We start from the raw sequence: 24,726 nt of genomic DNA, 5'->3' as shown, positions 1-24,726 counted from the left end.
TGGCTGGCTGGGATCGCAAGTCCCTTCCAAGTGCTACCTTCAACATCCCCAATCTCCATCGGGGAGGAAGGAGGGGGAGAGAGACGGGCCCTGCGTTCATGCTGACAGGCAGAAAACAGCCCGGTAAACCTGAGTAGTTTGTTATGATGATGCATGAAAAAAAGAAGGAAAAAAAGAAAAATCATGTGATTTTTATGCAAATCAGGTGAATTGGACGGTTAAAAAACCCCTAAATGTCAGGTAGATAAGATCACATACACCTAGAGCAGTGTCATGATATTCTTTGTACGTTACATTCATACTGGAAACCAAAACGTGTTACAGAAATCAGACACCCACAAAAAGCTCTGAGATTGCACTGAGAACACGTTCCTGCAAAGCACCAACCTCTGACAAAAAAAAAAAAAAAAAAAGAAAAAGAAAAAAAGTAGGTTAGATTAGAAAACAAGATAGTTCAATTCAGCCAGGGAATAGGCTGTCCCCGCGCAGCGTGCAGCCCGGCCTCGGTGCACGCGCGTTAGTTCGTGCGGCGGCACCCGGCTCTGAAACGGGCAGCCTGCTCCCGCAACCCATCCTCGACTGCCACGGGGAAGGGGAGAGATTTACGGGCTCTCTTCTGTCAGGCTAAACTTTTCTCTCCCAGACATATTTTTTTTTTTTTTTTTCTTTAACAGTCCTGGCAGCTATTTTGCACGGGGATGGGTAAGCCTCATGGCCTGAAGGAGTTAATTTCAAAAGAAAAAATTATAGTGGGGCACTGTTTATTTAAGCACTATTTTGTAAAAGACGAGGCACTTCTTTCCAGAGGTGCAGTTCACCTGGGAAAAACACGCGCTGGCCTCGGTGCCGCTTAAAAACCCGCTCCACGTCCCCTGCGGGGACGACACAAAGCCCAGGGGCTCCCACCGCTGCCGAGCAGCACCTCCAGCTCCGAGGGCCTTCAACATCAAACTGCAGCTCTCAGGGAGGGCTAAATAATTTCACACCGCTTTGCGCCCCGCACACCAACACGCGAGCAGAGGGGTTGCTTTTCACCCGGGGAGCTTTGCCGGGGGGGGAAATGGAGAGGCTGGAGCGGGACGTCCCGCGGGGGGGTGCGAGGCACCTGTAGCGATGCCCAGCGCTGCTCCTGCCTCCGCTCCCGCACCTCGCAGCCGCTCGCAGCCGCTCCGGTGCGCCCAGAAATACCCCTGCCAACTCCAAGGGGACCGTTTTCCAGCGGCATCGTCCCCATCCCGGCATCGCCACTGCTTTGCAGGGCAGCGCGTCAGGGTTCAAACCCCTGCCTGGGTGAGGGGCTCTCTGCAGGGTGGGGGGCTGTTTTCGAGAGGGGGGTGCATGGGGCTGGCCCCCCACAGCGGGGTTACTGCAGCCCCGCGCTGGCGGGGCCGGGTGCTGCCCCTCCACGTGCCACACAGGCACCTCGTGGGGGTGTGGGAGCCGCCCCGAGGCCGAGGCCAGTGGGGAGCATCCTGCAGCCAACATGGGGGCTGCTGGTGGCTTCCCACCCCCCCGGCAACCCTCCCCACCACGGGGCCACCTTCCCCCCTCAAAGTGAAGCCGCTTGCTGTCGGCCGGCAGAGGCGAGGGAGGCCGCCCCGCCGGGGCATCGCTGCCCTGCCCGCCTGGCAGCCACCACCACCGCCACCAGCTGCCAAGCTGGTCCCCGGAGCTGGCACCCAGATGGGATGGGCAAGGGAAGAGGGTGACAAGGCCTCGCTCGGCACTGACCCCCCTGGCTGATGTGGGGAGTGGGGTCCCAGGGAAATGACCCCATCCCCAGCACCCCGAAGCCCCCAGGGAGGCACCGCGGGGACCGCTGCTGCTTTTGGGGAGCAGAAGGAAGCGGTGGGAGGCAGGGGCGGGTGGCGGGAGCCCCCGGGGAGCTGCGGCCAGGCCCCGGGTGACGAAGAGGGGGGAAGAGAAGGTACGAAACCGGAGGAGAAAGGCCAAAAACCCCGCCAAGGCGCCCAGGCCGCCCTGTTCCCAGCCCGAAGGGGATGCTGGTGGCTGCCCTCTTACGTCCCTGTAACAAGGGGGGTTAGAATGGAAACTCTGATGCAAGCCCAGCTTGGCAGTGGCCAGGCAGAGCGAGAAATCTCCCCCGTAAAAGTGCTACTTGAACAGAAGCCATGCTCGACCTCGGGTCTCCACCAAAAAAAAACCCACCCAAGCGGCAGCCCTCTCGCTGCTCCCGAACGTCCCGCAGGCGCTGGGCTCTGCCGGGTGCACGCTCCGGCTAAAGCGAAAGCATCGCACGCTGCAGAGAAATGACAAACAGAAAAGATCTGCCTACCCCCACAACCCCCTTCCTTTTAATTTCATTGCTGCAAAAAAAAAAAAAAAAAAAAAAAATCAAAATCCTGGAGCAGAGTTTATATTATTGGGTCCGTTCCTCCTTCACCTCCGAGCCAGCCGCCCGCAGACACCCGAGGAGCCCCTTCCCTGCCGGGGGCCGGGATCGGAGTCGCCCAGCTCGAGCTGCACTCACTCACTGGGAATTACATACTGCTTTTTAACTACAGGAAAGCCGTCTCCCCAGCATATCTGTACCATCTCAAGTGTCTCGGAGTACCATCCCTCTCTTGCCACCGGGCTATTTTTAATGATGAGTTGGGTTAGCAGAAGGTCTTTCTTCCTAAAATTTTTTTCCCCTCCTTGCTTTAAAGCATTTCAGTTCAAGAGCTCAGCTGAGAAATCAAAATAAAAGCAGCACCCGGGGACTTTGCGTCCAAGGTGGCCACTCCATGGGGCTCGGCGGTGGCTGAATCAGTAGCTCTGAGCAATTGCATTAGTGGAAGAGGGCACCGTGACCTGCGGTGGTTATTCTCGTAAACAAATTTCTATTAATTGCAACGGCCCGGGAATGCCATCGCAGTCCGCAGCGCGCCCTCCCTCTGCTCCCCGCCACACCGAGCAGCCACGGCACCTCGCAGCCCAAAAAACCGACGGGGAAAGAAAAATGAGACTTGCGATCTGCTGATCCACCCCCGCCCCGAGACAAACCCTCGCAGCAGGCCCACTCGAAATAAATACGCAAGGCTGGGGGATAGAGAGGCAGAAATCTCGCCGGATTTACATACAGGGCGATACATTTCCATACAGGACCGGGGGAAGGCTGGGGTGACAGGCCCCCCTCCCTCTGCACCCCCCTGCAAAACCCACCCAAGATACGGATTGCAAAGGCTTTGCATTATTCCCCCCCCGCCACCCCACGCCTCCCAGCAAAGGCCTTTGCCCAGCAATAGGCGAAAAGTGCCGAAATAAAATCCCCTCCAGAAAAGCCAACACGGTTTTGCATCCCCGGCACAGTCCGACATTTCCATACAAGCAGAGTATTTACAGACTTACAGGTTATTTTGCAATAATAACAACAACAGCTACAAAGAATTAACCCACCACTCCAGAGTCCTGGAAAGGAAAAGAGAAAACGGATTAAAAAAAAAATTAAAAATCTGCCTTTTTTTTTTTAGGTCTGGAGAATCCCGGCAAAGAAATAAGAATAATTTAAAAATTAAAATAAAAATTAAAACCAAAAAGGAACAAGGGAAGGGGAGCGCATGGGGGGGTCTTTAAGGAAAAAGCTTCTTTCCCCGAGTGTAAATCCCGTCGGAGGCCGTGAGCCGAGCGTGGCTGTTTGCAAAAATTATTAAGAAAAAAGCTGATTGAGGGAAAAACAATTTTAAAAAATGTAAAAATCCAGTGCAATGCAGCAGCATCCTGGCTTTGCTCGCTGGGTTTTTTTTTTTTTTTTAGGGGGGAGGGTTGCTTTTTAAACGCGAAAGTGACCCGACCCCCCCAAAATCAAATATAAAAACAAAGAATAATTTAAAAAAAAAAATTTAAAAGGTGCAAATTTTTTTTTTCCCCCCTCCCCGGATCTCTTCCTTTTCTCTCTCTCTATCCGAGAGAGCTTGGGGGGTGGGGGGGTGGGATGTGTGTTTGCACCGCCCGGCGTTGCAGCCGGGACCCCCCGTTCGCCGCTGTCGCTGCTGCTGCTGCTCCGCGGCCGCGCGCCGCCACCCCGCCGCGCCCCCACGTCACACACAGCACCCGCCGCCACGTGACCCGCCGCCCGGGCGCGACCACTGTGAACGGGGAGGGGGGGGGGTGTGTGTGAAGAAGGGAGGGCGACTCGATGGGACCCCCGCCGCCGCCGCCGCCCTCCCGGGCCGCGCGCCCCCCCCCGCGCCGCCCCCGCAGGGGGCGGCGCGGGGGGGGCGCGCGGCCCGGGAGGGCGGCGGCGGCGGCGACGGAGCGGCGGGGGGAGGTCCGCGGCCCTCCCCATGCTTCGCGCAATGGTAGAGTCTGCAGCTCAAATTCCGAGAATTGGGCTCTGTTGATTCTTAGAACTGGGGTTCTTAGAAGTGGTGATGCAAGGAGTTTCTAGGAAAGCCCGGAGACCAGGTGATTGCTGCTTCTATTGCCGCGGCCGATTTTACCCTTTAATTCTCTCTCTCTCTCTCTCTCTCTCGCTCTTTTTTTTTTTTTTCTCTCCATTTTTTTTTCCCTCCTCTTTCCCTCCCTGCCCCGCTCCGACGCCTGGCGCGGAGCCGCCTCTATATATTTCTACCCTTTTTTTTCCCCCCCTCTTTCCTTCCCCCCCCCTTTCCCGCGGCAGGTGCCCCGACAACCCTTTAATATTTTTTTATTATTATTATCTCCTAAATCTAAAATTTTTTTCCTGCTTTATTTATTTATTTCATTCCCCCCCCATACACACACACACACACCCCTCTCTCCTTCCCCGCTGTCAGGCGAGAAAAATAGGGGTGCCTGCATGTCTTAACGCCGGGAGCGCGTATAAGGGGAGGGGGGGGGGGGTGTCTCCCCTCGCCGTCCTCTCCCGGGGATTATCGGTTATCTGGGATTATTGGCTTTCCCGCACTCGTGACGGCCGGGTGGGGACGGGGAGGACGGCGGCAGCTCCTCTCTGCACCTGCAGCCGCCCCGCGGGCGCAGGACGGCGGCGATCGCGGCTGCCGGCCGCCGAGCGTGTGGCGTTTTGCGTGACTCGGGGTCGGCTCCCAATGGCTGGATCCCTCGATCGGGGTGTGTTATTTTTCTTCTCCCCCTTTTTTTTTTTTTGGCCCCCTTCTCCTCATTTTCTCTCTCCTTTTTTGGTTTTTTGGGGGGTTTTTTTGAGCGTGTTGTGTCGCTGTTGTCGTTTCGCCGCCGCACAAAGCCGCCGCGGAGCGGGGCTGGCGGCAGCGCGGGGGCTCGGCGGCACCGGGCACCGCCGCTCCGGCCTTTCCGCATCGTTTTCCCTCCCCCCCTCTCTATTTTTATTATTACGTTAATATGACATTATTATTGTTATTCCGTCCCCGATGCAACTGCGGAACGGCTGGTGCGTTCTGCAACCTGTGGCGGGGCTGCGCCGTGATCTGTCAAGCCCCGGGCTAAGAGCGGGCGGTGATGGAGAAGACTTGCGGCATTTCTCTGCCCGGGGAAGGGGGGAGCCCGCGGGGAGGCTCGGCCGTCGCCGGCTGCCGGCCCCGGAGCACGGCGGAGCGGCGGCCCGGGGCGGGGGGAAACCGCGCTCGCCTCGACGGTGTGTGCCGGGGCGGCCGCGACGGGCTTTTGCCGGCCGGAAAATAAAACGCGATGCAAAGCTCGGGAAGAGGGGGGAAAAGTGTATGGAGCGGCTCTGAATATGACGCGCAGGGCTCAAAATAATAATAATAACAGCCCCCGCGGGGAGGAGAGGGGGTCCTCCGCCGGGAGGAAGGCGGCCGGCGGGGGAAGTGGGGTGCAGCCGTGCGAGGGACGGGGTCCCGGCTGCGGAGCGGGGGGAGCCCCCCGGTGCCCCCATCGCAGCCCTTCCCCTGTGTTTACTACCGCGGCGGACTTGGCGCGGCGACAGGCGCTCGTAAATCTGCCGCCGGCAGCCGCGGGGCTGGCCCCCGGCCACACGCTATTCCTGGAGCGAGCGGCCCGGCCGGCCGCGGAGAGCCGCGCAACCCCCGCGCACCGCGCCCGGCCCGCGCCGCTGCGCCCCCCAGCCTCCCTCCGGCTCCCCAAAAAAAGCAAAAAGCAAGCGGGGGAAGGGAGAAGGATTTTTTTTTTGGTTAGGCGTGTGTTTTTGTGTGTGTGTGTGTATATTATTTTTTTAACCCTCCCTTAAAAAAAAAAAAAGGCAAAACAAAACCGAAAAAGCCCAACTTTGTTATGAAAACTTTCGTGGTCGGGCGGCAGCGACCTCTCCCGGCCGCCCCCCCCCCCCGCCCCCCCCCCCGCCTCGCCATCCTGCCCCCCCCCCCCCCTTTAGTTTGCAAAGTCACAGTATGCAATGTTATGAAATCGCCTCTTGGGAAGGAGGGAAACAGAAAGCAAGGCGTTTGTTTAGAAAAATCTGTGGCGGCCTCTCAGATGTGCCTAAAAAGCTGCCTTTGACCCCCAGCCCGGGTTCGTTTTTTCCACTGACTAAAGTAGGCGCCGGATTGGTGCGAAGGGAGGCTGGGGCCAGAAGGATGAGGCTCAGCGAGAAGCACTGAGTTGGTCCGACATCTCTGTTTGGGGCCAAATTCGTACCTGCGCCAGTGGAAGTGTCAGCAGGGCCAGCTATGGGATCAGGCCCTCGTTCGATCTGGGGATGCTTATTGATTCCTCTCCTGAGGTTTTAAATGCTTTAAAAATTATTATTTGCTGTATTGTTTCAAAGGTTTAAAGGATAAGTGCTTTAAGAGCAAATACAGGCTTCTTCCTTCAGTCCTTAGGGGGGTTACAGTTCAAAAACTGCTTTAAAAATACTTTAGGGGAAACCTCTCTTTATATATACATGGAGAAGCAGAACCTGAGGTTCTGTTGTTTTCTTCTGACGATAGGATCATGGGTTTAAAAACTTAAATTATGGATGGCAATTTTTGCCCCATGAAACAAATCATCAAGCCATTAAAATATTCAAAGGGTGTCTAGCAATTTTCCAGAAGAATGGATTATTACATTGTTCCAGTAAGAAAAGACTTCATCTCCGAGCGTTCAATTTTGACTGGCAAAACAGATCAAAGATCTCTTGGGATGCATTTCAATTCCAATTTCCAATCCCCCTCAGTTCTGACTGTCTGAGTCAATATTGGGAGAGGAAGTGGAGGTTAACTGGTTAGTTATTATTGCGAAGGAAGAAGTCGGAATGAGAAGTGATTCTTACAAATCCCACCCCAAAAAAGAAAAAAAAGAAAAATCAGTCAAAAGTCTTTATGATACTTTTTAGACATCCCTGTTTGCAGCGCTGGGAGGACTTCAGCCTGCTGTCTGATGAGACAAAAATAAACCTAGCAGAAACATTAAGTTTTTCAAAACAAGGCTGGAAAAGCTCATAAAAATAATGTTGCTCAGACGCGTTTTAAGAGAAACAGAATTACATCGACAAAATTATATGTTTTCCAGGTTTGGTTGGGGTGTTTTATTTTCCAAGGGGAAAAATTGCTCCTGCAGCAAAGCTAACTGGTGCCATCTAGTGTCGTGTCTTCCCCTCCTCCCCGGCCAGGGCAGCGGCTGGCGGAGCCGGCAGCCTCGGGAGAGTGGGAACATGTTTATTAACTGCTCGTTAAAAAAAGAAAAAAAAAATGCTTGCCAGCTAGGAGGAAGGTGGCAGAGGAAACTCTGGATGCCACTGAACTTACTTAAGGAGCCTAATTGGAAACAACCGAGTGCTTATTAAAGTCACTGACATTTCCATATGGAGTTCTCTCTGGGTCTGGTCATGAAATCACATGTGAAAATCTTTCCGAGTTGTGGTGTTAATCTGCCCTTGAATTTCTGCCTAATTTAGGATATATTCTAAAGCTATGCTTTTCTTCTTTTCCTTTTTTTTTTTTTTTTTGGGGGGTGTCATGGTGTAACCCCAGCCGGCAACTAAGCACCATGCAGCCGCTCGCTCACTCCCCCCTGGTGGGATTGGGGAGAGAATCGGAAGAGTAAAAATGAGAAAACTTGTGCGTTGAGATAAAGACAGTTTAATACGTAAAGCAAAAGCTGCACACGCAAGCAGAGCAACGCAAGGAATACATTCGCTCGTTCCCATGGGCAAGCAGGTGTTCAGCCATCTCCAGGAAAGCAGGTCTCCATCATGTGTTATCGGTTACTTGGGAAGACAAACGCCATCACTCCAAATGTCCCCCCTTTCCTTCTTCTTCCCCCAGCTTTCTATGCTGAGCATGACGCCCTATGGTGTGGAATGTCCCTTTGGTCAGCTGGGGTCAGCTGTCCCGGCCGTGTCCCCTCCCAACCTCTTGTGCACCCCTAGCCTCCTCGCTGGTGGGGTGGGGTGAGGAGCAGAAAAGGGCTCGACTCTGTGTAAGCACTGCTCAGCAGGGACTAAAACATCCCTGTGTTACCAACACTGCTTCCAGCACAAATCCAAAACATAGCCCCGTACTAGCTACTATGAAGAAAATTAACTCTACCCCAGTCAAAACCAGTATGGGGGGAAGCTTTCAGCCCCTGATGGCAGCAGCCTAATGTTAATTTGTAGGAATGGTGTTTGGTGGTTTGGTTTTGGGGGATTTTTTGGGGGGGTGTTGTTTTTTTTTTTTTTTTTTTTTAGTAAACAGTAATGTTGTCCTCAAAAACCCATTACAAATACAGGTGGTAAAACTTCATGAGGCAGTCCTGTGTTGTAGGAGCAGGGGGGGAGGGGGGTGTCCTCTCCTTTTACATGAATACTCCATTAAAAATAAAATCTTGTTACAAAGTCTATAGGTGAATAAAATGAAGCTCTAACCAGTAGGTGCTTTTCACAGTGTATAGCTTATGTACCTTCCCGTATTTATGGCATTGAGGTTGAAGAACCGTTTCATGCCTGTTTTAGTCTGTGTCCTGTAATGTTTGGGCTGCAAACTCCACATGAAGAGCTTTTACTGATTCAGTTGGAGCCTGAAATGTTGTTTTCAGGTCTCTGAGAAGTTTGTAAAATCTAAATTTGGTGAAAAGTTGCCTGTGTGCTCACAACCTCTTGCTCCATTTTATAGTAGCATGGGAGTCTATAAACGGGAGCCCTGTATGCTGAGTGCCTGTATTCTTTTCTAGATCTATTTTTAAACCATTCTTCTGTTTGGCAAAAAGTGACACTTGGTTTCCATGTTTACAGCAGGCATTGGCAAACCTCAGGAGTTCACAGTTTGCAGTTTGGTTAGATGAGTATCCAAAAGTCAGCATCTGACCAGTAAACTCTTTCAGACTGCAAATTTAGACTGCAAATGTAGTCCTCCCTGCATTTTTTTTTTTTTTTTTTTTTTCAAAATCCATACTAGATCTTGTGCGTTCCTATTGCTGCAGGACGCTGGCAGCCAAAGAGACACACACCCGTAAATCAGAGCAAGTGTGTAGTCTTCAGGACTGCTTTAAAACCCCAGCAATCTCAGTGGAGCTTCACATCTGAAACACAGGGAGAGCTAAGGGCCTTGGGAGAGGGGAGAAATTTTTGGACTATGTTGTTTTCCTCCCCCTCTTTCTCCTGGTCAGCGTGCTGCCTTTGGGCTGTATGCTGGGTACCCACGGGGAATGTGGGATCCCTGCTTATGGAGGGGAGAGCTTGGGACAAGCACACTGCGGGACAGTGGGTCCTGAAGAACACGTCCCGTAGGACTGGGCTCCCCCTGAAAGAGTCTCCTTAAATGTTTGGCTAAAGAAACATAGTGGTGAGGGGGTGCCTCTCCCTGGCTGTGGGACCCCAAGCTGCATACGTGTCTTGTCCCATCCAGGTGGGATGCCAGAGCTGTTCCTTGTTGCCAAGATGAGCTGTGCCACCCTTAGCCCCAGGAGGACAGAGACGGGGAGGGGAGGGTCAGTGCCAGCTGGTGATTTACTGCCCCGGAACGGGGTGGGGATGATGGGACACCTCCTCCGAGCGCAGCCAGGCCAGGGACCTGGCTCAGCTGCTGGGGACGCCCGGCTCCGGCTGCACCCTGATGCTGGGTTGGCACCTCGGTGCAGGGCTCGGTGTTGGCAGGGCAAAGTGTCTGTCCCTTGTTCTCTGGAGTAGCTCCCTTGACTCGGCCAGGACGCGGTTCCTGCCTTCCCTTGAAAAATTAATGTGCCAAATTGCTTGGGGTCGTTTGAAATGCTGAAGAAGGCTTGACTCCTCGCTTCCCAAGGGCACGCGCTGCCTCTGCCTCACAGTCAGAGCTTGGCTCCGTAGAGGGCAGGGGAGTCCTCTTCAGTGGAAAACATTGGAAGCAGTTTTAGTGTGCTTCCCCCCCTCCTCTGCGTTTTCTTCTGCAAAGACCAAAACAATGTGGAGACTTGAGCAGGGCCAGCTTTCAAGGGCAATCCTTTTAAACCCTCTTTTGAAGTACAAACTATAAAGTTCCCTGCAGCGCTCGAGAAAATATGCAGTTTTCCTGGTTCCAAATGCTGATAATAAACCCGTCCAGATAATGCATTGCATTTCCTAGAAACATTTGTTTGCTGGCAGGAAATTGGATCAGATTGAAAGTTAGCAGAGACCGCTCGATAGAGCGAGTGCAATCCGTTCACAGAAGGGCACGATGGAAAAAACGACAGGGCTTGCACTAGTGATGCTGGTTTTGATCTGTGCTGACACTGTGCGCTAGGGCTTCTCTTGGTCTCTTCTTGTGTTGTTATTAATCCAGCCACGTTTTGGCCTAGACGCCAACCAGAAGCTACTAAATTAATAAAACTCTGCTGTGATAGCTAAAGGACGCTTAGTGCCCCCTGACTGCGTGACACCGGGAAAGGGGAACCGGGCGCTTGCACATCCCCAGCCAGGAGCATAGTCTTCGCCATGGCTTGTAGCACCCATGACTGTGCCTGGGGGGTCCCCGCACCACCCCATTTTCTTGGTTGTGCCTCTGGTCCCTGTTCAGTAGAAAGCAGGCATCCCTTGGCAGGATGGGGGGGGGGGGGGGGGGGAGCTGGCAGCGTGCCCTGGCAGGCAGGGGGCTGTTCCCATGGGGCTGGGACCCTGCAGGGCGCTGGGACTGGGGAGGAAGAGGGGGCAGGATGGAGCTTCCCCTGGGCGGGCAGTTTCGGAGCACTGTGTGGGATGAGGCTGTGGGGAAGGGAGACTTCACCCAGCCACCTCTCCAGGGTGATGCGAGGGAGTCGGCGCTGCAGGCTCTGGAGGGGTAGGAGACCGGGGCCCAGGGAGGGGGAGTGATCGGTGCCCTCCCCCAGATTATGCATTTGGGGGTGGGAGAGGGGCAAAAACCGTGGGGTATCCCCCATGCAAAGAGGGGTAGGGGAGCAAGGAGTCCCCCCACTGTACGGGGTCGGAGGAGGATGGATGAAAAGGGGTTCCCTATAAATGGGAGAGTAGATGGATGGAGGGGTTTCCCTGTGCGTGGCAGAAAGATAGATGTGGGGACAGTGGGACGGGGAAGTCCCTCATTCTCCCCTCTGCCCTGGGGTGGGGGACCTGTGAGGGTCTCCCCTTTGCGTTGCCCCACATTCAGGTGCACCCTCCCCATGCTGACTGAGCCTGCCGTGGGGAGGGCAGAGCCAGCCCTGGGCTCCCTTCCAGGAATGGGTTTTCTCGGGGAGGTGCCGGCAGGGAAGGGCCGTTCCCTGAACCGCTGGGGCAGACCCATTGCCTTCCTGGAAGGCAGCAGCAGCGACAGTCCCATGCGGCCAACCCCGAAATGGGCCCCGCGTCTGGCCCAGACCTTCCTCTCCGGGCACGGCGAGCCCCGGTGTGCAGCCCTGAACACTGCCAGAGAGCCCAGACCTGCAAGGTAGTGGGCAGGAAAACTGGAGTCGGGGGGCTTGGGGTGATGTTCTGGCCCCAGCTGAGCCTGGGGAAGCCTCATGGGCTTTGAGGGGGGGGGGATGGAGAAGGCCATGCTTGTTCATGGTGGTCTTCTCTGCTCCGCATCACTGGTCTCTGTTGCTGTCCCCATCTCTGCTGGTCTCCGGTCAGAGCATCCTCCCGTGCTGGGGTGCAGGGCTGGTGCTGTGCAGAGGCCGGGAGGGGCAGGGTTAACCCGGCTCAGCATAGCGAGGGGAAGGAAGGTCCCTTTCCTTTTTGCGTGCCCACATCCTGCAGCCGGGAGCTGCTTGGGATGCACCTGCTGGGCTCCCCGGGCTGTGGGCGTTGCAGCAGCACTGCGCTGGGGAGGGATAATTTGGGAGGGTGGAGGGGGGACTGTGCGGGGGTCCAGCTCTGGAGGGGAGCTGGGTGTCTCCCTGGCCAGGCAGCGCTGCTGCCTCGCTGTGGGTAAGGGAATTTGGCGGCAGCAGCAGCTTCTCACGTGATGCTCACGGGCGCAGAGTTCATCTCGCAGTTTGTAACTTTGTTGGTTTACGGATGGGTCACCTCCCCGAGTCTGTGACACCGGGGTGAGTCCCCGGGAGCCCGGCGGAGCGTGTCTGCCGACACAGCCGAGGTCAGGATGCCAGCCAGCTGCCCCAAATGCATACATCCGCTCGTATGGACACACAGACGCATGCTGGGCTCCTTGCAGAGCACTGCGAGTCCCTTGGCTTGCGATTGACGGTAGCGAGCGGCTGGCAGTGAGCGTGTACGGAAAGGTCAGAGTCTGCAGTATTTGGGAAATGAGTCACTTTTTGTGTGTGCGTAAAGTTTTAAGCTAGCCAGGCTCAGAGCGGCTCTGAAGATTTGCATTTGATGGCTCGAACGGGGCTGTAAGATACCCCTGTGGGTTTCGCATGTGATACCTTGCCTTAAATCTCACCTCTTCATCCCACCCCGGTGTCTCCGGGGACATGAGGGGAGCTTGGGCCCCAGATCTGCGCATCTCCCACAAGGGAGAGGGAAGGGGACACTTGTCCTCGCGGGGCTGGATGGGCGCTCTGCAAGTGCTGGCAGTCTTGCTGTCTCTGTCGGGATTTTGGGGGTCGGTCCTCAAAATAGTGTGATGAAGGTCTTGGGGTTCATTGGTTCACTTATTTATTGTGCTTCTCCCTGCTGGGGCGGCTGCCTGAGGATCTTCTTCCTGCATTAGTGCCAGGTCAGTCATCTTTGTTGCTTTTAAGTAAATTTGGGAGTAATAATGTGAGTTCTCAAAAGAAGTTAACTCCTGGGTTTCCTTGCCATGCTGCCTCAGCCACGTTGCCCATGAAGCCAGTGGCTGGAGACAAAGCTTGCGGTTTGGGGGAAGGCTTTCCCAGCAGCCAGAGGAAGGCATTTGTTCTGGGTCCTCATCCGTCTCCGCCACCGGCTTCCTCTGTGATCCTGGCCAAGTCACTTTGGTACTTGACGCCCATATCCTCCCAAGTCTGTTCAGCAGTCCCGTCCCAGGGCATTTTCACTGCTGGCTGGAGCGCGTGGGTATTCTGAGAAGGGCAGTAGCTGTTTTGGAGGACTGGATTCGGGCGCTTTCCAGGTTTCTGAGCAGAGTGGCAGCAGATGTTTGTGTGTAAGTCATACCTGTTAACAAGGTGCTGGGAATATGGCATTGGTCTTGGATGTGGCACCAGCCAGGAATTCGATCTTGGCAGGGGAAGAGTTATCTCTGAAAGAAGTGGTGAGAAAATTCTCGCTTGACTTCCCTTCCCCACCTGCCTTTAAGTTCCTGAGTCATGGAAATGAAAATCTCCTTGGCATACGCCCATGGTTTGGGCTAGAGGGTGTGGAAGAAGCTATGATTGGATTCTCAAAGCCTGTGGTTGTGATAAGAACGTACTGTACCGGAAGAAACAAATGTTAACCTTACTGGAGAGTAGAAGGTTTGTTATCTCCAGCTTTTATCCAACTGATACTCGAGCAAAACAGCAGGCTTGTGTCCTGCCATGGCCAATTCATAATTACCAGCTAATGTGACGTTTGTTTTCTTATGCTTTATTTGTAGGTTTGAAAGAAACTTTTGGACTGTGAATTGAGGCATTGGGTATGTAAATTTAAATTTTGTGCTTCCCCTCCTAACCCTCCCCCTTCCCTTTACCGTGTTGAATGAAATGTTTCATTAGACCCAGCTGGAATTTGTTGTCAGGAGAGCAGCTGCTCTGTAGAAAATACTGTACGTTCATATGCTGCTGGGGAAGGAGGAGGAGTCGAGGTTGTGGGAGGGGGGTGGTCATGGAGGAATTTGACGCTGAAGGTGCACGTTGCAGCCCAGACTTCAGGCACAGGGAGATGTGGGCTTTCCTGGGTACTGGTTGGGATGACACCTCCGAGATGGGTCAATGGGTGTTGTGTTGGGGGAAGGCTTCGTGTTCCTCGACTAACCCAAGCCTTGCTCACTGGGAGAGACTGGGCTGCGGTGTGGGTAGCAGCCCAGCAGGTTAGATGAGTTCTGCTCCTCACTGCCACCACTGATTCATTGGGAAACTGTGAACAGGTCTTCTCCAGAGTGGCCACCACTTGGGAGCAGGAAAGTAGTTTGCTGGTGGGTGAATCCACTGTGGGCTGGATTTTCCAGATGTTGAAATCCTTCAGCTTCAGTTGGGACCTTCAAGGCTTGTTTTGATTCCCCTGGCTAGATTTGCAGCCAGCCAGCAGACGGATGAGGGGGATGGCTCCTGAGGAAGATCTGAAGGCAGGGAAGCTGTGTTGGGAGCTTCATGAAGATGAACCCAAGTGGTGGGGGGAGGAGTGGGCTGGGGTGGAGCCGCCATGGGTGAGGCAGGGAGAAAGAGGAGGTGGTTAGCTAATCCTCAGGAGGGTCTGGTCACCTTCGCCCACCAGCTTGCTGGGTGGGACTGAGACGTGCCAGGTCTCACTGCTGGCAGTGTCTCACCAGGCAGCCTGGCAGGCAGTTGGCGTGGTGCAGGACTGTCTGTCTTGGGACTGAAGAGCTGGTGCTGTCCCTACCAGCGGCAGTTGGCCATCTGAGCACATCTGAGCACAGAGAGCAGCAGCTGTCTCTTCGCTGGGTTTAGGGCACTTGCCTGGCTGCTTCTCCATTCCCATCTTCCTCCCGCTTCTGTTTTGAGCAGACTCGAGATGGCCTCGCCGGCAGACAGCTGCATCCAGTTCACCCGCCACGCGAGCGATGTCCTCCTCAATCTCAACCGCCTTAGAAGCCGGGATATCCTGACCGACGTCGTCATCATTGTGAACCGGGAGCAGTTCAGAGCCCACAAAACGGTCCTGATGGCTTGCAGGTGAGAGCAGGGTCCCCTCCCTGACTCCCTTCCCTGCTCCCTCTGCCTTTGGCCACAAGCGACACTGCTGCAGCCCCGGGGAGGCTCATGGGGTTTACAGACAGGGAAACGGAGGCAGAGAAGCAGAATGGAAAGGGGCTTCCAAGAAATTTGTACTTGCAGTGGGATTAGAGCTGAGACCTTTTGCCTCCAGCGCAGTGCCCACACCTCTCTCCTTGCATGCCCACACCTCTGTCCTCCTTGCATGCCCACATCTGCCCACGTGCAGCCCATGGAGACAAACAGGAGCACAGCAGAGGTGAGGCACATCCCTGAAGGCAAAGCACAAACGCTCTGCAGGGACAGGGGAGGGGAGGGGAAGGAGGGCTGGATGTTCGCTGGGGTGAGCGAGTCCTCTGTGACCGCAGTGTCCCCTGCCGCTGCTATTTTTAGAGCTATTCCTCCCTGACTCCCAGGCTGCTGGCTGCACCCACCTTTGCTGATTTTCTTTTCAAGCCTGGTGGGGTCTGAAATCCCTTTCCAGCTCCTAGGATTGCTGGAATTGCTTCCTAGTGAACACTAATTAACATCCCACCATTGCCCAGTTGAATTACAGCAGATGCCTTCCAGGGTCTCCTGCTGACAAGGTATAAAGATTTGAAAAAGCCAGGGTTTGACTATTAAGACATCTGAAAAATGTTTTGTCAACATTTCCTTCCTCCCCCCACCCCCCACCCCCCCCCCGATTAAAGGGTGAGTGTGGATGCCCCAAGAGGCTTCTGAAAGAAATGAGTCACAGTGGGAAGGGGGTGGTGGCAAGAACAACAACAACAAAAAAAAGGGGGAATTTCTAAATGGAGGCAGTGGGGAGTTGTTGAGCAGGTGAGATCTAAAAGCAGGCTGTTCCAGTTGGGAAAAGTGCAGTGCAGAAGACGCTTACTAAGCTGAGAAACCAAGCTTGATAATAAGGGGGAAGCTCAGGGAATTCTGTAATTGCCTCCTCCTCCCTTCCCATTCACGAACCCCTCTGTGCTAAGGGATTTCAGACAAATTCTCCTTTCTTCCTCTGAATTGTCATAACACTTGTCTTCTCTCGTAACTCCTCTCTGCAGTGGCCTCTTCTACAGCATCTTCACTGACCAGCTCAAGTGCAACTTGAATGTCATCAACCTGGACCCCGAAATTAACCCTGAGGGGTTTTGCATCCTCTTGGACTTCATGTATACATCCCGCCTGAACTTGAGGGAGAACAATATCATGGCCGTGATGGCCACAGCGCTGTACCTGCAGATGGAGCACGTGGTTGATACCTGTCGAAGGTTTGTCAAGTCTAGGTGAGCGCCATGAGTGAACTTTGGAGAGCCTGGGATGGTGTGTTTGGGTGGGAGGGGGGAGAACTGGCAAAGTATCTGCAAACTTATCCTTACGGGCTGAAAATGACTGCGTCTCCCTCCTTTTTGCCTGGTTCCAGTGAAGCGGAGATGGTGTCTGCTGTGAAGACCCCAAGGGAAGAGTTTTTGGCTGGACGGATGCTGAGCCACCCAGAGGTGATGGCTTATCGGAGCAGAGATGTCTCAGAGAACAGCATGCCTCTCCAAAATGGGTCCCTCTGCAATGGGAGGGCCTTTGCACCTGGCTTGATCAATAGTTTGTCTGGATCCCCCATTTCCTACCATGGATACAGCCCTCTCCCTCTAAATAGCTTCCTTGTGGATGACGAGTTGCGGGAGATGAGGATGCCTCTCTCCGAACTCTCGAGGGCAGGTGCCTTCCCCAAGGAGAGGATCCTGCCATGCGACAGCTCCAGGACAATCCCCACTGAGTACATGAGAACCATTACCGACATCTCGGCCAACATGTGCCACGCTACCATCTATGCTCCGAAAGAAGGTGCTGCTGAAGAAGCCAGGAGCGACATGCACTACAGCGTGGCCTCTGGCCCCAAACCTGTTGTCCCTTCGATCCGGAACAATCCCTATTTCTCCTGCGACAAAGTGGCCAAAGAGGAGGAGCGGACCTCTTCAGAGGATGAGATCAGCCAGCACTTTGAGCCCACCAACACCCCCTTGGACCGCAAGGGTCTCATCAGCCCTCAGAGCCCCCAGAAGTCAGACTGTCAGCCCAACTCGCCAACCGAGTCCAGCAGCAGCAAGAATGCCCGTATCAGTCAGAGCTCCAACTCCCTCTTCACTAAGAGCCCCACAGACCCCAAAGCCTGCAACTGGAAGAAGTACAAGTTCATTGTCCTCAACTCTCTCAATCAGAGCACCAAGCAAGACAGTGCTGACCAGAACGAGATGGGAACCCTCTCTCCTCGCACCTACATGCCCATGTCCACTTGCCAGCAGTCCATGGAGCCGGAGCATCTCAACGTGCAATCCCCCACCAAGATGAGTGTGAATGGAGAAGACTCTACTATCCCACAAGCAAGCAGACTCAACAATATCGTTAACAGGTGAGAAGATTTCCCCCCTGCCACAAGAGACAGGACTCCCTGTGTTGGTGGTGAGGGCTTGGAAATGTGTGAAATAGCTGTAGTGTTGGGCTGAGGAGTCCAGCCATGAGCAGGTGGAAGCCTCTGCATTTGGTGGAGCACTGCCAGTGACATCAGCTGGGTGCCAGCTGTCCCCACCTAGCCTGGCCTGGCGACGGAATTGGGAACATTGGCTCAGGAATCACTGGCTCACTTCAGCAGCTCTGGACAGTTTCTGGAGCCTGGATTTGCCCAACCTGGTTTTTACCAGACTCCCTGTGCCTTGAGCTTTTGGTTGGCTGTAAGTGTTGGAAAGGCCAAACTACCAGGGAACAGTACGCTATCCTCTGGACCTGGATGTTCCTAGAGAGCTTTGAGGTTGTTTGGTGGTGGGCACCTGAAGGATTGAGGCTCAGGGACCTGTTGTTGATCAGGGCTATGCTGTGCATCTCACCACAAAAGAGTCCCCATAAAACATGGCTGTCCCTTGTGTATGGAAGGGTGCAAACAAGGGCCCAGTAGCTCAAGCACAGCAAGAGCCTTCTCACAGCTGTGTGCACTGCTGTCCTTCCACAGGTCTCGGGCTGGGTCCCCTCGGAGCAGCGAAGGGCAGTCTCCACTGTACATGCATTCGTCAAAGTGCAGCTCCTGTGGCTGCCAGTCTCCCCAACATGCTGAGATGTGCCTTCATACCCCTGGCTCAAACTTTGGAGAGGAGATGGGGGAAACCCAGTCTGAATACTCTGACTCCAGCTGTGGTGAGTCTTGCATCCCTGGTCGCCTTTTTCAACCAGCAGGCAAGGGGGCTGTGCAGTCTGGGGACCCGTCCAACCAATGCCTTGTGTCCGAACGGGCAGTCAGACCTGTCCCTGATGGTGGTGGATCCCAGGGTGCTTTACAGTCCCCTCTTAACTGGCTGACCAGCTGTGTGCATGCAAGTGAGGGACACGCACATGGGAATTGCTTCCTTCCTCCCCTTCCCCAGCCCCGTCCAGATACCTTGTGCAGGGAGTTAGTCACCTGCTGCAAACTTGGCAGCTAAGGACAGGAAACAAAGTGCACCCCACCCCACCAGAACCACAGGAGAACAAGCTTGGCAGATGTAATGACCCTAATGGGGATTGGGCAAGACGGTGTGTCTCATGCATCTGTCATGATATCTTCATTATCAGGGAGCCCAATGTGCACATCTGGAGAAATGCAGATAATGAGGCCTGCAATCTTGTTGCAAAACTCCACAAGCACAGAGACAAGTATCTGTGCACCCATCTGCCTGTAGCTCAGGGAGGGGGAATGCAGAATTGTCACCTGTGGTGTGGGCAGAGATCCGCAGAGGGAACCCCACTGTGGTGATGCTCAAAGCTACATGCAGCATTTAAGAGTTAGGCACCCTCCTACTGGGGGGACTTGCCTTGCGCTTCAGATGATGATGGTCTTCCCATGCTCAAGGAAGACATCTATACATGTAAAGGTTTAAGATCTCCAAAGGTGCTGGCGTTGCTCCAGAGCTGAGCATCCATCCTTCGGAGGATGCCTGATAACTTGGGTGCCTTTGTGGACCTCTCTGAGGTCCAGGTGAGATGCTGGCTTCTTGGAAGCAGCTTGTGTCGTGCTGAAGGAGGGATGGCTCGTGACGACTTTGCTCTCTCAAACCATGCATGTTGTTGCTGTGTGCACAAGGAGGTCAGGAGGTAACGGCACGGTGCAAGCACCGCTGACCGCAAACGTTTGCACTCAGCTTCTTGTTCCAACACTTGCTCTAGCTGCCCCTCTCCACCATCCCAAACACATCCCGTGGCCCATCGAGGAGCTGGCCCATGCATTGCCCATCTCATTGCTCACCTCTGTGCCCTCACAGAGAACGGAGCCTTCTTCTGCAACGAGTGCGACTGCCGGTTCTCCGAGGAGGCCTCTCTCAAGAGACACTCTCTGCAAGTCCACAGTGACAAGCCCTACAAGTGTGACCGCTGCCAGGCCTCCTTCCGCTACAAGGGGAACCTTGCCAGCCACAAAACTGTCCACACAGGTACAGTGTTGGTCACGGACAACTTACTGGGGAGGCCGTGGGTTGCTGGGCACGTGGGCATTTATGGCTGGGTTTGTCCCAGGTGCAGTGTCCCTGCTCTGTGTCACAAGGTGTCCCTGATGGGAAGAGCAAGGTGCTTTTCTTGGTGCTGCCAGGGAGCCCTTGGGCAGAGCACCAAATCTGGGAATGGGGGGGGATGCTGCCTGGCCTCACAGCAAGGATGGAGCTCAAGCTCCTTCGCTGTAAAGCACTGGGCACCACTGTTTCTAAAGGTGCCTTGCAAAATGCGTGGCTGGGAGCAGATGTGTGGCCTCCAGGTTACTTTGTGGTAGACATTAAAAAAAAAAAAAAATCAAAAGAACATTTAGGGAGAAGTCTGGGATTTTTTTCCCCTACATCCTAGAAATCCAGATCATATCTAGCCTGGCAGAAACTCTGCTGATGGGAAAATCTGTGCATGGATGGACTCTGTGAATCAGCACAATGAAAGCTGAGAAAGGAAGGGGATATTAAGGGTTTAGTCATTTGCTGACAAACCTAGGGATTTTTTTTTTTTTCATGCTTTTATTAATGCTTAACATGTCAACAGCCAGTTCACTAGCTGGGGAAGGGAAGTCCGTGCTGACGACTCAGTGCTGCTGCACTGAATTAGACATAAATTCCCACAGTCTCAGCTGAGCTCCAGGAGGGCTGTGCAGGTGACTGAGATGACACAAGTGCCAAGGCAGGGTTCGAGGGTGCGTGGGGTCAAAGCCTGGAAACAAAAGAAAAAGGCAGGAAGGGATAGACGATGGCTGCTTCCCACTCCCCATCGAGCCCATCTTCAACCATCCTAAAGAAACTCATTAAAACCTTTTTGCAGCTCCCCCCATTGCTGGGGGTCAGCAGCGGTGATTGTAACCGAATAATGACTTGGGAGCCCGGTCGCTGGGCGTGCCTTGGCTTTCTGCTCTATCAGCTCTTTTCGTTCCTCTACAGAGGTGGGGAATGGCTGAGGTGGGATGTGCTGGTGACCACCAGGAGCCCGAAGGGAGGCAGCTGGCCCTGCGTGGCTTACTGATGCTGTCGCGGGGCCGGGAGGAGTGATGCTGTTAATCCTTGTTGGCAGAGCTGCCCAACTTTCTTTCTTGCCCTGAAAGCTGCAGCTCCCAACCTGAAAAAGAAAAGGTACCCACGGTGCCCGGGGTACCTCCTGAGCTCACCCTGCTCTGGGGACACCCCGAGCTGTCCTGACCAATGGTGCTTGTCCACAGCCATCTCCAAAAGGGACAGGAGTCAGGGCTGGTGCTTCATGCTATGGGGTCTGGCACCTGAAGGGACTTAGTTCTGGGGAGCACCATGGATCATGGGGGCTGAGCACTCCTGTACTTAATCCCTCACCCTTTCTTTTGGGCTCTGCAGGAGAAAAGCCGTACCGCTGCAACATCTGCGGGGCACAGTTCAACCGGCCAGCCAACCTGAAAACCCACACGCGCATCCACTCCGGAGAGAAACCCTACAAATGCGAGACTTGTGGAGCCAGATTTGTCCAGGTGCATGTGGCCTCTGGGACCTGCAGTGCCTGGGGAGGTGGGACATGGCTGGACCTCCTGCCCAAGACCAGTGATGCCTCATGGCAGGGAGGAGGCTGATGGGCTCACTGCCTTGGGCAGCTCTTCCCGTGGTGTTGTGGGATAAATAGGGTCCTTAAGGTCTGTGTGGGACAGTTTGGCTTAATAGGAAGCCTGATTGCTGGTTTTAGCTCCTCTCCTCTGTTTGCTGTTGAGGATTGGAGATATCAGACCTCAGACATATGCGGTCCTGACTCCTAGCTAGAACCCAGTAGATGAAAAAAAGATGGCAGGGCACAGTCTCGCTCCCAGTGGGATGTCCTTGCTCCCACGGGGATGCCCTTGCTCTTGGTGGGATGCCCTCATCCCTGGGACTGTCCTCACCCAGAGCTGCTCTCTCTAGGTGGCCCACCTCCGTGCTCACGTGCTCATCCACACCGGGGAGAAGCCATACCCCTGCGAGATCTGCGGCACACGCTTCCGGCACCTGCAGACCCTCAAAAGTCACCTTCGAATCCACACGGGAGAGAAACCGTATCATGTGAGTGACCCTGCATTTTTTTTTGTGGGGGCACTCAGCTGGGGCTGGGGGAGGATGCTGCCAAACCTGGGGGGCTGGGAAGACACCGGGCATTCACATGGGCTGGTTGCAGCACCCCAATGCCCTTTGCCAGCCTCTTGAGGCCCCACACCAAGGTCACGTCCCTGCTCCTCATGCCCTGTCCCCCTCTCGTGTATTAGCTGATGCCAATGTGGTATTTTGTCATGAGCATCTGCGTTGGAAACACTGACGTGCAGCCCAGTCTGGGTATATCTTAGCTGCTCTTCTTTTCTTCCACCCCATCTGCATGGAAGAAGGTCACACTTCTCCAAATAGCTGTGGCTTAAATTACAGCCGCCCGCTGTGTGCGGGGATGGGGGAATGGAGCAGACAGCCTGGCTTGGGGTCCCCTGTGCTGGTGGCACTTGTGCTGAGCAAGCAGCCTGCCCTGCCTTGCTTGCAGCCCTGGGGGCTCCCAGCTCTTTGCTGAGGCTTTTTGGGCTTTCCCCATCCGCTAGAGAGGGAATCGGAGCAGGGGTTATCGTCCAAACATCCCTCTGGAGCCATCCAGCTTGGCAGGGGTCAAAAGCAGCTCCTGGAGTAGCCGTGTGGCTGGTTTGAACACGTAGATAAGGAGCTTGGCGCTATGTCCATCAGAGCCAGGGTCCTCTCTTAAGGGACCTCAGCCTTTGTGCATCCCATAAACCGAAATGTGCTGCTCAAAGCCTGGGATGGGGTGTCCCCAGGTGCTGCTTCTCCCACCACGTCCCCACTTTTCCCTCATCCACCAGTATAATGGGCACGGCATCCTGGGGTAGCTGGCGGAGGACGGGCGTTTGCTGTGGGACGCCTGCCCTGAAGGGAAGGATGTGTCCCCTACCATCCCTACCATCACGTTTCACACCCTCTGCCTGTCTCTCGCCCCGCAGTGTGAGAAATGCAACCTGCATTTCCGCCACAAAAGCCAGCTGCGGCTTCACCTCCGGCAGAAGCACGGGGCCATCACCAACACCAAGGTGCAGTACCGCATCTCAGCGAGCGAGGTGCCTCCGGAGCTGCCCAAGGCCTGCTGAAGGCAGAGGATTTCCCAGGAGGAGGTCATCTTGGGTGGAGGAGAGAAGCTGTCCAAAGGATACTTGCAACACTTTAAGAGAAAAAAAAAGAAAAAAAAAAAAAGAAAAAAGAAAGAAAAAAAAATTCATCACATGATGGAGTGCCTCTAAACCCATAGTGCAGATAGGTGGAAAAACATTAGAAATTAAAAAACAAAAAAATTACAAATACACGGGTTTTATTTTTCCCAATTATGTGAAACAAAAAGAAAAATAGAATTATTCAGATCTTATTGTATATAAAACATAAAAAATAAAAATAGTCATTTTAAATGTCTGTGCAGTGGAGTGTTGATAAACTCTGGAGTCTAATCTTCACAGCCTTTGCCGTTTGAAGATGAGGAATGTAATGTTGATTTATGGGAACAGATTTTTTCTTTTGTATGCAAAATGTGTGTTCTTTTAAAGAGAAAGTATGCTATTAAAGAGAGGGCTTTAACTTTTTTAACCAAAGGTGAAGGAATCTATGGCAGAGTTGTAAATATATATAGATATAAATATATAAATATATATATAAAATAAATATATATAGACCTTTAAAAAAGCTATATTAAAAATATATAAAATGCATTAAAGGCTCAGTTGGACTCTGCAGGCAGAAGCCACTCTGAGAATCTTTATTATGATAGAGCACTTAACGAGATATTTTAAAGTATTGCATCTGTACAAGTAAGAAAATATTTTGTCTAAATGCATCAGTGTATTTGTATTTTTTTGCAAGTGAAGGTTTACAATTTACAAAAAAGTGTGTATTAAACCAACAAAGCTGCAGAAGGAATTTAAAATAATAATAAAGTGTAATTTTTTTTGTTCTAGTTCTCAGTCTGTATATATGTAAAATGTGGTTTCGCACGGTGCCTTTCTTTTCAATGGAAGTTTTCAATGTATGGACTATATTGAGCTCAGTTTCTTCAAGGTACAGCCTGATGTTGCAAAAGGAGTTTTGGTGGAACTCTCTATCGGGGAATGTTTTATTTTTTTGTTTTTGGGTTTTTTGGTCTTATTTTACATGCTTGTGTTATAAACAATCTCGGGAGACAGGGTTTGGGCTGTGTCTAAACTGCATTAATGCGTTCTGTAAAATATAGCTGTACAAATAAAAGAATAAAATGAAGAAAAGTGAAGTATGATGGAGTGAGGGGTCTGTTCTTGCCTGTCCTTCTCCCAGGCTGGTCGATGCCCTGGGAAGGGGCTGAGCATCCCAAGCCCCGGGACGAGCTCTTGGCTTGGTGCAGCTCTGGCCCTGCACTGAAGGCAGGGCTGGCTGAAGCCACCTTCAGTCGACCTTCAGCCTTCACTCGACCACTTCACAGGGTCGAGTGAAGATGGTCTCTGGTATGAGGTCAGAGTAGAACTCGAGCTCTCTGCTCTGCATCCTGGTGGGGACTGTTCCACTGTGCTACCTCCTTGATACTTTCTTCATTTGCACTGAGTAGCTGGCAGAAATAGGGCAGAGCCTGGGAGAGACCTTTTGCTGCCCAGCCCAGGGCCAGTTCCAGATGGCCAGGTAGTTATTTATATTTCCTGGAAACCAATGCAATTGCCAGAATTGCTCAGGGCAGAAATCTGCCTGCTGCTCCTCTTGCTTTCCAGCACCTGGGGTGGGGCGGGGGGGGGGAACTGCTGGTTCGGCTGCCTTGTGCAATGGTTCTGTGGAGCAGGGTCTGTAACCCCCTCCAGGAACTCACTGGCTGATAGCATCTCTGGGCTTCCAGCCATTGCACCCTGGCTGTGGGCCAGAGCTGAGAAAGCCCAGCTTGAGGGAGTCCCCCTGCTCTCCCCCAGTAGGGAGAGGAGATGCTTTGGTCCATTTGGGTGGCTGTGCAGAGCTGGGGGGTGAAGCCATGGGGTGACCAAGCCCTTGGGAAGTGGGGATGCTGGGGGTCCATGCAAGTGCCTTGTGCTCTCTGCAAGCAACTCAGCAGCTCTTTGCTGGTGAGGGCTCACTAGTTGCAGAAAACCAAAGAGCCTCATGCAAAAAGCTGCTCTGAATTACACAGGCAGGACCGGCTGCAACC

At 53.5% G+C, this 24,726-nt stretch overlaps 1 protein-coding gene across 1 annotated transcript; it reads left to right on the top strand.

The window, feature by feature from the left end:
• The first annotated feature begins 4,279 nt into the window (after positions 1–4,279).
• On the top strand, positions 4,280–23,835 carry BCL6 (BCL6 transcription repressor). The gene is made up of 10 exons (XM_075507123.1): positions 4,280–4,407; positions 13,773–13,811; positions 14,860–15,027; positions 16,119–16,340; positions 16,478–17,461; positions 18,056–18,237; positions 19,338–19,505; positions 20,907–21,037; positions 21,459–21,596; positions 22,526–23,835. Exons 3-10 carry the CDS (start codon positions 14,867–14,869, stop codon positions 22,667–22,669), a joined length of 2,130 nt encoding a protein of 709 aa, XP_075363238.1. The 5' UTR covers positions 4,280–4,407; positions 13,773–13,811; positions 14,860–14,866; the 3' UTR covers positions 22,670–23,835.
• The last annotated feature ends 891 nt before the right edge of the window (positions 23,836–24,726 follow it).

Source organism: Mycteria americana, chromosome 7, assembly GCF_035582795.1.
Source record: "Mycteria americana isolate JAX WOST 10 ecotype Jacksonville Zoo and Gardens chromosome 7, USCA_MyAme_1.0, whole genome shotgun sequence".
In the NCBI taxonomy this organism is placed as follows: domain Eukaryota; kingdom Metazoa; phylum Chordata; class Aves; order Ciconiiformes; family Ciconiidae; genus Mycteria; species Mycteria americana.
This window is presented reverse-complemented; position numbering and strand designations above follow the sequence as displayed.

Excerpts from the sequence above, each read along its gene's own strand:
- BCL6 (XM_075507123.1), top strand. The coding sequence starts at position 14,867 with ATGGCCTCGCCGGCAGACAGCTGCATCCAGTTCACCCGCCACGCGAGC. Across the intron at positions 15,028-16,118 it reads ACGGTCCTGATGGCTTGCAG|TGGCCTCTTCTACAGCATCT; the intron begins GTGAGAGCAGGG and ends TCCTCTCTGCAG. Across the intron at positions 17,462-18,055 it reads CTCAACAATATCGTTAACAG|GTCTCGGGCTGGGTCCCCTC; the intron begins GTGAGAAGATTT and ends GTCCTTCCACAG.